General features: G+C 35.2%; 1 protein-coding gene across 2 annotated transcripts in view; it reads left to right on the forward strand.

The window, feature by feature from the left end:
• The window catches only part of RANBP17 (RAN binding protein 17), a 266,615-nt gene that overhangs the window by 6,253 nt on the left and 246,000 nt on the right, over positions 1–14,362 (forward strand). For both annotated transcript variants that reach the window (XM_040976743.1, XM_040976736.1), the window contains exons 2-4: positions 1,061–1,207; positions 4,610–4,700; positions 10,615–10,781. In XM_040976743.1, the coding sequence (XP_040832677.1) occupies positions 1,061–1,207; positions 4,610–4,700; positions 10,615–10,781 (405 nt within the window). The remainder of the gene's footprint in view (positions 1–1,060; positions 1,208–4,609; positions 4,701–10,614; positions 10,782–14,362) is intronic.

Consider the following 14,362-nt stretch of genomic DNA (forward strand, 5'->3'; position numbering starts at 1 on the left):
ATTTTAAAGTTATTCTTCCAGGGGCTGATGTGATAGTTTATGAACTAATCTTTTTCCCATGAGTGATGGCATCCTGTATGGACGCTGGTTCAATGTCCTGGCTGCCCTGCTTCTGATCCAGCTGCCTGCCTATGTCATGTTTATCACATATGTCATTCTACATATCCTTTTTGGTTTTCCTCGTGATTGGAGCTTTGAGTGCAGCGGTGCTGGTGGTGGTGGTTGTGGTGGGGTGTCCCCAAAGAAACCTCAGCAGAGGTGACCCTAGACTTGACTCCTGTGTGTACCAGCCAGTGTGTGACATAGTTTATCTGTAGCAGTGTGAGTCAGTAGTTTAGAAGCCCCAAATCAGTATATATTTATAATTGGTACTATTTAATTTTTTTAGATGGAACAACTGAAAATTTTGCAGTTTAAACCAATTTTATAATTGAAGAATTTTACAGATAACCTGTAACTTGAGTATGATCATTCCTGTTACCTGTCTCTAGCTTCATCTGGTCTTTCCTCTTTGCTGTTTACTAGCCATACTGTCCTTTTAGTGCTCAGATATGTTAACATTTTAATTCAGAACCCTGGGAAAGGATATTTCTTGGCCTGTGTCTTCTAATTTTTTGTTCATCTGCTTACTATTTTAGATTTCAGTGTAAATATTATTTCTTCAGGGACATTTCTCCCTCTTTATTTTTCTATCACAGACTTGTTAATTTTTAAAGTAAATGACCTGGGAGGCATGAAAAGTTTTTTGCTTGCTACTATATCCCCTAGTAAGTAGCTGTAGCTCAAGAAACATATATAAAATCATATATTGTCATTTATTTATTATTATATGTTTTGAATTCATTACAAACAGTTGAAGATTAGGTGGAAGTTTCTCAGTTGCACAGTAAAATGGATTTCGAGCTATGGAAATTTCCTTTGTATGTATAATAATATGTATTATAATCTCAGTAATATATTGAAAGTTATCATGTAGACATGACATTTGCATTCTTTTTTTTTATGTGGTTGGTGAATTTATTTTCATTCAAGTAAATGTTACTTTTTTCTTCCCTGCAAGAATTTGGCCGAGTTGGAAGCATTATGTACTCATCTCTATGTGGGGACTGACCTTGCACAGAGAATAGAGGCTGAGAAAGCACTGCTGGAACTCATCGACAGCCCGGAATGTCTCAGCAAGTGTCAGCTCTTGTTAGAACAAGGAACAGTAAGTATTTGATAACAGCCATTAACCATGAGAGATCAGTAGTAGACGCATGTCAGTGTTAATGAACCTCGTGTGTCACTGTTGGCAATGATAGTTGATGGCCACTGCCACAAGCTTTTCCACAATATTTTCTTGTCAGAGAGATTCATCAGCAGAAGAATTGGAAAGCTTGGAAAGCAAACTTCATGCAGAGCCAGGAGGTGGAAATAAGACTGAATCAAAGTAATTTCTGATTCCTCTTGACCCTTTTTATGTCTCTATTAATTGTTAAACATGACATATTTCAGAAGTCGCTTAACAGTTTAAAAAAATATGGAAACAGCTGATGATATTTAATTTTCAAACATGAAAGAACTACCTGCCTGCCTGCCTTCTAGCTATTCATAGCCATTCATCACAGTCATTTAACAGACAGGTAAATGCAAAACTCCAGAGTTTTTTAAAGCACAGTACTGTTTATTTAGTTTATATGCATGAATCATATAGCTCATTGTTTAGTTGAAAAGGCATAGATAATTGTATGCCTAAAGAGCTTTGAAATGATATGGTGAGCTCTACAGTAAGAGACTCTATGATTTAGACCAGAATTGGCAAGCATTTACTGAAAAAGATCAGCTGGTAATTGTTTTAGTCTTTTTGTTAGCCAAAAGGAAGATTGGGAGTATTTTAAGTATGTCTGTAACAAGAGAAATGTAATCTGCACAGTTTTGTTGATGAAATTCAAAATATAGTGACTCAATAAAAGTTCATGTAACATTTTTTTTTAATTATATGGATCTTCTATTGAAAGTAGTAAAGCTGTTCTTTGGGGAATAACATTTTAGTTAGTCAAAGTTCGTAGTTGTTTTTTCCTGTCAACATTGTTTGCATATGCTCATATATCAATTCTGACCTGTAAAGAAATTTAATGTCTTTCATATCTTTTCACACAGATAGGTACTGTCAAATCCTAATATCAGTTCATGAGCATATGATTTCAATTAAGCATATTCATTACTTAGAAGACGTTTATAGATTTTTATTAAATCTTGAAATTTGCCTTTTAGCAGGTCATTCTATTTCAGATTAATTACTTCTAATTGAACATTAGGTGGAAGTTCTTCAGTTGTATTGTTAAATGGATTTTGAACTGTGGAAGTTTGCTTAACACTTGTTTCAAGGTCTGAAATTGCTGTTAGAGTTCAGAATCAAGATTTTGCTACTCATTTTAGTTTTCCAGTGTGGGAAGTATATAGTAGCAACTGTACATTACTTGTGATTCAAACAACGTTAGTTATTATTAAAATGACTTTATTGCAGTATCACTTCTGTATGTAAATACCAAGAACTCTTTGCCTTTTATACAGTTTTGTAATTTTAGGTTAAATTCACCAAGGGACATTGTCAAGTTTGAACCAAGCACTTATTCCCAAGGTCCCTTAGTATTGAACAGTAGAGGTTTGTTCTTCTCACTCAGAAAATTTGAGTTACTATTAGCCCCGAGCTAAAAAAAAAAATGCTATAAAACTTTACTGTGATAAGCTATTAAAATATTGTGTGGTAGGCAAGTCAGAATATTTCACTAAAGTGTCTCAAAGGAAGACTGAAGATAAATTCACAAAAGTGAATGGAATATATTAGTAATGTCACTGATTTATTAACTTAGATATTTTACTACAAATATCTGCAGATGACTAGTGCAGTGAATAACCATAGATTTCACCAACATTATTTTTTTTTATATAGTCGTCTTAAGTGGTCCAGTGAACCTTTTTTTCTGCTCCATATATTGGTGCTGTCAATTAAACATAGATCTTAGCAAGAGCTACTTCAGCTTAGATTGACAATTCCTTTGCTTCTTTGAAACTTTTCTAGTCTGAAATTCTACATAGACTTTTCATAGAGACCAGTTTCTTTGTCACTTCATACAGAACACTGACTTCTGTAATAGAGAGTAAATATTTATAGCATTGACATGATGAACTATGTTAGTAACATCAGTTCACTTGTAAGAATGAAGGAAAACCATTCCAAATTATTTGTCTGGGCCCACCACCCTTTGAGCACTCATTCTTACCAAAAGGCTAGTAAGTCTTAAGTTTATTCTCTGTAGATGCAGCTTTGGCTGCTGGGATAAAGCAATAGTGATTTAATTGATTCACAACTGGTGAGTTAAATAGATGAGCCACTTGGAAATTTAACTTAGGTTATAACTTTATTTTTGTAAAGAAATCCACTGTGATAGATATTTAAGTTTTTCTGCTTTTTCTGAATGCTGTTTTCTTGTGAATTGGAAAGATTATAGTGAGTACTTAGTCTTACATGAACATATATGGTGTTCTTTTAGGACAGCTATACTGTCATTGCTTTAAAAAAAGTGCTTTGCCATCTAATTCTGTAACAAAATAATCCAGATTCTATCATGCCCTAAAAACAATTTGAAGTCTATTTTTATTTTTTTGTTTTGGCTTGGTGGATGTGCTCTGGTAGTAATGAAATATGAGTGTCATGTCATGGCAATATCCATAGCACTCTAGGCACTGAGGAGCTCTAACTGCTCTCACCGCACTGAGCAACAACAATAGGAAGCACCAGCACCACGCGTGGACTGTCCTGCCGTCATAGTGTGCAAGCAAGCCATGACAGCTGGTGAATGTGTAAATGTGGCTGCCTTATCAAACTATTTGTGAACATTGAAATTTGGATCTCATCTTTTTTTTTTGTTTTTTTTTTTTTTACAAGTCACAAAGTACCATTGCTTTTCCCCCAGCTGCTTAATATTGTAACCACTATTCTTAGCCCACAGGCTAAGAAATAGGATTTGGACTGTGGACCATAGTTTGCCAACCTCTGGGTCCCGGGGCAGAAAAAAGGAATCATCTTTGCTAGAAATTCGTAAAGGTGAATAACTGGTCTGAATTTTAAAGGATGAACACTCTGTACAGAGTTTTAATATACTATGAAGACACTTGATGAGAAAACAGAGGAAGGAGGTCAGGATGAGGAAGGATGCAAAGGAGCTAGAAGGCTACCGTGTTCACAGCATTGTGGAGAGTGAGCCAGATGACTTTAAAGAGATGATCAAAAGCCAGATGTGTATGTAGTGATGATAATGGTAACAGAAGCATCTAGATTGTGCTAAGGGTACATTGTTTGAACTTGCTTATAGTTATTTATTTTTCCTGACTGCTTGCTGTTGTCTGAGATAACTACCTTGCTTCCTTCAACTAAATGACCCTCGTGAAGGAATGTTTGCAAAAATCTACCCATATTTATCTGAAGTGAACATGTTTTATCAGTTATATTTAAACTGGAAAGAATTCTCATTAGTACTTAGAAAAAAGTTCCTCCCATTAAAATAATTTTATAAAATTAATTATAATTCCATTTGTGATAATAATAAGTAAAAATTATTCTTTACAGACCTCCTATGCTCAGCTTCTTGCAGCAACATGTCTTTCAAAACTTGTCAGCCGAGTCAGTCCTTTACCTGTTGAGCAGAGGATAGATATCAGTAAGTGTTTTATTGTACTTTTTGTAACAAATGAATTGTATTGCAAATGATTTTTTTTTCATTTTAATTGTGCTAAGCTGTTATCATACTTGGAAATTTTGAATCTGTTTTTTTAGAGGTTTGTGGCCAACTTTCATTTGCTAAACCCAAAGCAATATTTAAGCGAAAGTATTTTGTAATTTAATAATGAACATAGCTAACGGTTTTATTATATGTACTTTTTGCTAATACTGATGCTGTCTCATTTTGTCTACTAAACAAAATAACTTCCTTACAAATAAGGAAATTAGATTTGATAGGCTCTTTGATGTACTGAAGGCGATGCATCCAAGTAGGAAGTAGAGCTGTAATTCAAGCCTGCTGAGTCTATGTAGGATTCATGCTCTTAGCTATTAACTTGGTATGCAGCTAAATAATAGGAAAATAAAATCAGCTGTCCAGAGTTTCCCAGAGCCAGTTTTACAATCATTTGGGAAGGATGTAAATTCCTTTTTATCAGGAAGATGATTTGTGTGTATATGAATACTGCTTGGTACTTATTGCAGGTGAGAAACTGATTCTGTAATAAAAGAATTTATTATTTATTCTGTATTTTTCAGAAGCAATGATTGTAAAGTGTTTTGTATGGGTTTGTGTGTAGGTGCATCATATATGAACAAAGTTCTAAAAGTTGAGTAATGGAACTTTTTATCTGTGGTTATATTAAAGATAGATTGTTGACTTCTTATTGGTCTCCAGCCACAAGATAATATGATTTATCTTTCTGTATTAGAAAAATTAAAATGTGTTAGTGTGATTGATATTTAATTCAAAATTAAACAGTCAAAATCACACAATGAGGTTATTTGCCTCATATTTTGGGTGATTTTTTTGGAAAGTTTTAAAAAATTTTTTTATTTTGAATTTTTGAATTTTATGGTACAATTTCTCAAGAGTCTGAGATTCCCCCCCACCCCGCCCTAGTTTTGGTGTTTTCGTAAGCACTCTGAGTGTTAGGAGCTGTACAAAGCACAGAGGATTTATCCATACCCTAACGGTGTGTGTGTAAGAAAGCAAAGGAGATAGAGATAGGGAGAGAAGGAGAGAGAGAGAGCTAGAGATGTATAGTTTAAAAAATAAGGATTTGAACTGTGTAAGTCCACTTCATGCAACTAGAAATTTTACTTGGTTGATTTTTTTCACACACACATTTTACATAGGCTTGATTTTTTAAGAGAAGTTTTGTATTTACAGTGAAATTCAGTAAGAGAGTATAGAAAGTTCCTGCATACCTCCTCTTTGCCCCCACCTCACTTCATCACTATGGGCATACTTTTATTCTATAGATTCTGAGAAATGTATAATGACTTATATGTACTATTGAAAATAGTTTTACCACCTGGAAAATCCACTGTGCTTTGCTTGTTCATTTCTTCCTTCCTGCGATGCCTGATCTTTTTACTTCATTCAGAGTGTTGTATAGTTAGAATTAAAGTTTGTAGCCTTGGCTTCTTTGATTAAGTGATGGCCATTTAAAGTACTTCTACTTTTTTGTGACTTTATGTGCCATTTCTTTTCAGTACTGAATAATATTTCCTCGTGTGAATGTATTGCAGTCTGTCCCTTTTCTTACTGAAGGATATCTTTGTTGTTTCCAAATTTTGACAATTCTGAATAAAGCTACTTAAAAACGTGTGTGTGTGTCGGGGGGTGGGGGGGATGTTTTCAAATCCTTTGGGAGTGACTACTGGATAAAACGATAAGTGTTTTCAGTTTTGTAGGGAAGCACCTATTTTCCAAAGTTGCTGTACCATTTTGCATTCCCACCAAAAATGAATAGTAGTTCTTTCAGTTCTGTATCTTTGCTAGCGTTTTGTCAGTATCCTGGATTTGGGCTGTTTATTTAGATCTCTGCTTTTGATTATTATGGTTTAGTAGTTATTATTACAAGGTCTTATGTTGTTATTTTTAGCTGATGTGTTTCATTTTCTGGGTTGGCTAATGTAAACAATATTATATTTTTAATTTTAAGTTCCCTTTTTTCAATGCTGATAGAAGAAAATGATTGACTTTGGTCTATTAACTTTGTATCCCGAAGCCTTGCTGTAGTCCTTTATTTAGGAATTAAAAACACAAAAAACAAAAGACAAGGTTTTTCCTGGTACAGGTCCAAAAGACTCAGGGATTTCCCCTTCCACCCTCCCCATCCCTTCTCCAATTTAGGATTTTTTGGGGGGAGATGTGCATTCTTTTTGGATTTTAAATGGATAGTCTTGTCACCTGTGAGCAGGAGTTTTGTTTCTTTATTCTCAATAGGTGTATCTTTGGTTTCTTGTTTTTGTCCCATTGCCCTAAGACACCAGTGTGACACTGAAAAAGTTTCACAAGCTGGGAAAGTTTCTTCTGTTCCTTGCTTGTTAAAATGTTACTTTTTAAAAAAACATGAATGGATGTTATAGTTTACTAAATGCTTTTTTAAATGTCTATTGATATTATATGATTTTTCTCTTTTGCCTCTTCATGTGATGAGTTGCATTAATGTTTGAATGTTGAGCTAGTCTTGCATCCTCATCTGGGACAAATATTACCTTTTTGTGAAGCTTATTTCTTCTTATACATTGTTAGTTTTAATTTGTGACTATTTTGTTGAGGATTTTTGCATCTATGTTCATGAGAGATACTAGTCTGTAGTTTTCGTCTATCTTTGTCTGATTTGGATATTTGAGTAATGCTAGCCTTACACAATCAGTAAACTTTCTTGTAACCCCATCTATCTGGGCCTGTTGCTTTCTGGTTTGGAAGATTATTAATTATCGATTCAATTCCTAATAGGTGTACTCATTGTTGACTTGCTTTTATACTTAAAATGGATGCATTCTTTAAAAACAAAAATACTGATGTTCTTCAGCTTAAGATGGTTTGACTGCCAATTTTTATTTGCTATATCATGGTGGGAAGTTAAAGGACATTCTGTAGAGATCACACTTTGACTTTTCATGTTCTCCTAAACTAGTAGGTTACAGTGCCGCCTTCTCGGTCAGTGCTGCGCAGCAACAGATAATCCCAGCTGCCTTTCGGTCACATGATCACAGCTACTACCCTACATACAGTGCTCTGTGTTGCTAAGCTATGATGTTTTAGTAGGTTGTATGTATTAAATGAATTTTCAGCCTAAAATATTTTCAGCTTTTGGTGAGTTTCTCAGGACATAACCACATTGTAAGTCAATGAGTATATGCTCATAAACTTTTTTCAAGAATAATAATGCCTCATTAAGAAAAATGTGTGAAAAAGGAAGAATGTAGACATCTACAAGACTTTTGCAAACTAAGTATAGTTTTAGAGGACTTTCAGGCAAGTGTTGGTTGGTTTCTTTTATTAGCTTCTTTAGTTGGACTTAACCACTTTTGTTTCTGCTTGTAAAATATTTGTCATATCTAACTGATATTCCCAGTAGCATGATGGATGTGAGTTTGAATGTATAAGACAAAGAATGGCCTTAACAATCATGTTGTTGATCTTACATTACCTCAACTCCCAAATCTTGTTATTCATTGTATGATGTCGGTCTATAAATCACACCATCTCCTATTACTAACTCTATCTCTGTGTGTTTACACCATGTTTTTTTACCTTTATTAGAAAAATTGATAATGTCTTACTGTTGCTTATCAATGAAGTACCATTTTCTCAGCTTAGTGTTGTAATTCCTTTGTGAGCTTAGTTTTGAAGGGCCATTCTTGTGTAGACAGTTTTATCTCTTCACAGATTTTGCCAGAAAGCCTTGCCCTCGTGCCATCTTATTCCTGCCTTGGTGCCTTTTCTTACATTTCTTTTCCTTAGACTGGAATACTATTCTTTTGATGTTCTGTTCAAGTGAAAGTATAGTTTGAGTTATGTATGTAATCCTTCCTCTATTTTTTCTAGTTTTCCTCCTTTGAAACAGAATTGTTGACCTAGTTTATATACAATAAAGTTGTTTTAAATGTACAATTATTTTTGACAAATTTACTGGAGTTGCTGGGTCATATGTTTATACTTAACTAGAAATTGCCAAATTGTTTTCCAAAGTGCCTGTATCATTTTACATTCTCACTAAAAATGTATTGAAGTTAAAATTTCTCACCCTCTCCTCTTGGTTCTCTCCCTTTTTCCATGTTTCTTTCCTTTCCCAAGTAGTTCATTAAGCTGCTGTCTTGGCAGAGATTACAGCTCATATTTTAAGTGTTCTTGATATTTGGAATTGTTTCCATCAAAGCACTTTTGAGGTAATTACTTTCTCTTTAATCTTTTGCCAAATGGCGTGGCTAGCTTTTGGGGCCAAAATATAAATGGAATCTTTTTTCTTTTATTTATTTATTTTATTTCATAAAAATACTTTGTTGCCTCTTTATTACCTGATCTCAGTCAGCTGAAATGCGTGTTTCATATTAATTTTCCATAGTGTACTGGTTTCTAAAGTACTAATCCAGTGACTGACAACTCCAGCAATGATCTACGAATTTGGACTTAGAGTTTTAAGTTACTAATACTGTAGTTTTAGGATTTATGTATATTTTTTGAAGATGCAGAGGTACAAAGAGAAGAGAGAGTGAAAAAGAGATAGTAACAAAGAGATCTTGCGTCTGCCAGTTCACCCTCCAGATGGCCACAATGGCTTGAATTGAGCTGATCTGAAGCCAAGAGCCAGGTGCTTCTTCTGGGTCTATCATAGCAGTGCAAAGGCCCAAGGCCTTTCTCCATTGCTTTTTCAGGCCATCAGCAGGAAGCTGAATTGCAAGTGGGGCCCATATGGAATGCTGGTGCTACAGGTAAAGGATTATGCTGGCTTCCAAATTACGAATACTATAAAATGTATGATTTTATAAGTATATGGAAGCAGCAAACAAATACAAAGTCAAAACAAACTGGATCAGTCATTTCACATCTTTGATCTTCATGTTTTTGGATCAGAAAAGCAATAATGGTAATACACAGTAGTAGGATTTGCCCATTGCTATTAGAGTCACATAAATGTTATTTGATGGGAAGCAACTTGTAATTTTTAACAGAATGCTAAATACTGTGTCATATTGTCATATAGCCATTGGTATGGCTTTTCCTAATCATTTGGACTATCGGTAATGAGATTTGTTTTACTTGATTAGAACCTACTAAATTGGAACGATCTTATAGTTCATATAAAAAGCATGAGGATATTTTACATGAAACATTTGGTTATAAATCTCAGAAGTCAGTACAGTGTTGTTTTCCTTCCTTAGGTAATGAACTTACTTTTATGAGGCAGTCTCTTTGCTTGGGCAGTCTTGAAAAGTGTACTTAGTGGTAGCTAGTTTTCAGTCTGAAATGTGGTTTGTCTCCTGTTTGGTTTCTCTTATTATTAAGTTGAGATCACCCTTTTAGTATTACAACTTCCATATCCTCTGTTGTTTAAAGAATTTCAAAATGTTAAACATTAAGTGATGTTAATCCACTGGAATTTCTTCTATATTCAGAAAGGCCCATCTCCAGACACCTGATTGAATTAAGTTTCCACCTTCCTAGTGCCATTTAGGGGACTGAATCTTCAACACATGGCCTTTGGGGACATCCAACCACTGCAGGCTGAAAATACCTGCAGTGAAATGAGATAACTACTAGATGGTTTTGTATAGCTTGGGTCATTTGACGTGGTTGCAGTTTTGTGCATTCATCTAGTATTTTTTTTTTGTATGTAAAATCTTATAGAAAGTATTTCTCATACTCAAATTATCCAGTATTGTTTCTAATGCATTGAAACAAATGTACTTTTTCAAAACAAGGCATATTGAAGAAGCTGCGTTGAAGGAAAGGATTGCTTTTTGTTAAAGAGTACATCATTATTTCCTCTTTTTCTTTTCTGTTTTTCATTATGTATCTAAAAAGTTCAGATGATCACAGGATATTTTCTTTGTAGGAAACTACATTCTGAATTATGTGGCATCACAACCCAAGCTGGCTCCCTATGTCATCCAAGCCCTTATTCAAGTCATTGCTAAAATTACTAAATTGGGGTGGTTTGAGGTTCAGAAAGATGAGTTTGTCTTCAGAGAAATTATTGCTGATGTGAAAAAATTTCTTCAGGTAAGAAGGCATTATTACATTATCAGAGAATCACTACTTGGTTTTATTAGTTTAGAGACTGTACGACTTGTAGCTACCAATACCTTATTAATTATGATTTATTATTTATCCTCTGGGTTCTATATTGTTTGCTATTAGTAAATGAAGACTGTTTTGTTATATAACTTCCAAATCAAGAATACAAATTATGTTTTCTAATTCCAGAAGTATATGTTCTTTCATTTTATAACATGTTAGAAGGATCTTTAAACATTTATGAAAATTTTGTGTTATGGAAAACTATGCAATTTAAAAGTTCTTTGCACCAAATGAACTTTTTAAAAAACTTTCTAATAAAAGATTTGTTTATTTTTGTTGAAAACGCATATTGACAGAGAAGAGAGAAAGAGAAAGATATTCCATTGGCTGGCTCATTCTCCAAATGGCCTCATTGCTTGGAGCTGAGCTGCTCCAAAGGCATGAATGAGGCGTTTTTTGGGGTCTCCCATGTGAGTGCCAGTATCCCTAGACTTTGGGCCATCCTCTTTTGCTTTCCCAAGTCACAAACAGGGAGCTAGATGGGAAGTAGAACAACTGGGACATGAACTGGTACCCATATGGGATACTAGTGCCTGCAAGTGGAGGATTAACTAGTTGAGCCATTGTGCCAGCCCCATAATTCCTTTTTTCTTAAGATTTATTTGTTATTATTGGAAAGGCGGGGTTTACAGAAAGAGAGAAAGCGATTCGAAAGAAAGATCTTCTGTCTGCTGATTCACTCCCCACGTGGCCACAGTGGTTGGAGCTGAGCCTATCTGAAGCCAGAAGCCAGGAGCATTTTCCAGGCCTCCTGTGTGGGTGCAGGGTCCCAAGGTTTTGGGTCGTCCTCGACTGCTTTTCCAGGCCACAAGCAGGGAGCTGGATATCAGTGTTTGCAAGGCAAGGATTTAGCCACTAGGCTACCGCTCAAGGCCCCATAATTCTTTTTTTCATGAACTTTTTAAAGTAATCTCATATGTCATATACATACGTGACATTTACAAAACATATACAAAGCATATATACATATATATATGAAACTTGTACAGTGCTTTTCATGTGTTATCTAATGTAACATTCTTTAAAATCCTGTGAAATGGTTTCCTTTGGAGATAATCGAGGCTAAGAACTTACATAGTGTCAGGCAGGGGCCTATTAGTGCCTAGAATTTGCAATTCAGTAATCTTATAACACTGATTAATTTCATTTTCATGTTGTTCCATACCAAATACACGAATTTCTCAACAGTGCTTTTTAATTTAAGTAATTTCAGTCATAGTGCGTGTACATGCAGTACTTGTTGAGCCAGACCTAACCCTGGAGCTTTCAACGTAGTGCGGGTCTCCCGCATGGGTGGCAGGGACCCGGGTACTTTAGCCATCCCTGGCTGTCTCAGACTGTGCATTAGCAGGAAGCTAGACTCAGTAGTAGGACAGTTGGGGCTCCAGTGCAGATGTTCTGATGTTGGATGTGGGCGTTCTAAGTGTCTGCTCTGCCAAAACCCATTCTAATTCAAATAGTTAAAAGATATAAATGTTTCACAAAAATATATCCTTAATTTCAGCAATGTTTAGTTGCTTCTAGTTGAGGGAGCCGTGACCTGTTATAATCACTAAGAATAAATTAACAATTTTGATTAGTTGAGACAGTTCAGTTTTAGTTTATTAGTAGTTAGAGATAATTTGGATGTTAATATTTTACTTTTTATGGACTAACTTTTAAGTAAATCTGTTTAAGGTGTGAATTTACCATATAGCATAATGCTAGAAGCCTCAGCATATGGAATGTTAGATTATTTTATTCTTGTTGCTGATTATCTAAAACTGGGCTCTAAAATATCCTCCCTGTAGGCCACGTAAGACCTGTGATATCATTTGGCTTGGACCTGGCTGAACAACCACAGGCAGGACGTAGAATTTAGTAAATTTATAGCAAGCTACTTTTTAAAAATAGCTTTTATTTATTTATTTATTTGAAAGTTAGGGTTGGAAACTGAGAGAGAGAATCTTTCATCTGCTGGTTTACTCCCCACATGGTCACAGTGACCAGGACTAATCTGGTCTCCCACGTGAGTGAAGGCGTGGGGGGCCTAAGAACTTGAGACATCTGTGGCATCCCCAGGTGCATTAGCAGGGATCTGCATCATAAATGGAGCAACTGGACTTGAACCAGCACACATATGGGGTGTAGGCATTATAGTTGGAAATTTACCCCCTTGTACCATAAAGTCAACCCCCAATTTTTAAGTTGATAATTTTGTAAGACCCACAGATGATATTATAAATATTTATATGACCCTTGATAGAACAGATTCTCCCCTCTTGACTTAAACTTTTGGATAACAATGTACTTTGGACAAGTACATCTTTAGTTTTGAAGAGATCAGATTACACTAGGGCGGAAGAATAGTTTATCTAGTGATATGTGAGCTTCTCGCTTTGTGTTTATAATTTTAGCTAATACAGTAGTACTTTCCCTCTGTCATTTACTACAGTAGACCATCTAAAACTGTTCAAGTAGACGAGAATAGATTTATCAATAACTTTTAGAATGATTTGAAAACTGAATGAAGTGAAATTAGTCTTGTAGGATAAATGTCTCAGATTTTCTTTTTTCATAGCTGGTAGGCTTGGCTTGAGCTAGGCTTTTGCATACTGTTAGAAATTTTAGACCAAAAGAAACAGAAAATGTTTGTCTTGAAAAATTATTAATAATGTCAGAACATTAAATAAGCATTTTAAAATCATACCTCATGATTCATTTGGGTACCTGCAAACAGTACCTCATGATTTGTGTGGTTGTCTTTCCTAACAGTTGTTTTAAGTTTGTTCAACCTTTAATGATCTAAGCTTCAGTGCATCCCCTTTTCTCTGTTATTATAGTCCTGTGGCTATCACACCTCAAACATATTTATGTATGTCCTGTGCACATATATAACCAGATGGCTCTGCTGTCATCTAAGGCAGTGCTGGTTCAAATTGGTGGTCTGCAAGAAAATAAGATGCGAAGCTGAGCTAACCAGTGTGCTTAGTGACTCGGCTGTCCTGTACTCTGGCACACATTCTTTATTTCGTCATGGACCTGTGCCAAACCATTTGCAGATGAGAGTTGGGCGTATAGACAGCCAGTGGGTTCCTGTGCAGGCTACTCAAGCACCACATTGAAAGGAGTGTTGACATTGTGTACATAGATGATGGGATGCATGAGTGAGTAGGGAATTTAGAGCCTGCATCACACTCACATGAAAGGCCAGCCAGCATTAAAATGAAAAAATTTTGAGATATATTTTGTATTAATTTATTTCTGAAATAATTTGACCTTAATATGCCTAGTGACCAGTATAGTTAAAATTATGTGATAGAAGGAACAATTGTAAAGTGAAGATCTGAAAAATGCTATCCATTTAATATTTTTATGATTACACTTTTATAATTTTCACTCTTCTGTATGATTTTTGCCATAGTGCAGTTTGTTAGTATCTCTGTAAAGGATGAATAGTGATAGGAAGTTTTTAGATTGGCTTGGAGTCTGATTAGGTTCAGGCCAGTGTAGATGCCATGGAA

Source organism: Ochotona curzoniae, unplaced genomic scaffold (genome assembly GCF_017591425.1).
Source record: "Ochotona curzoniae isolate NIBS_2020 unplaced genomic scaffold, NIBS_Ocur_1.0 contig_1, whole genome shotgun sequence".
In the NCBI taxonomy this organism is placed as follows: domain Eukaryota; kingdom Metazoa; phylum Chordata; class Mammalia; order Lagomorpha; family Ochotonidae; genus Ochotona; species Ochotona curzoniae.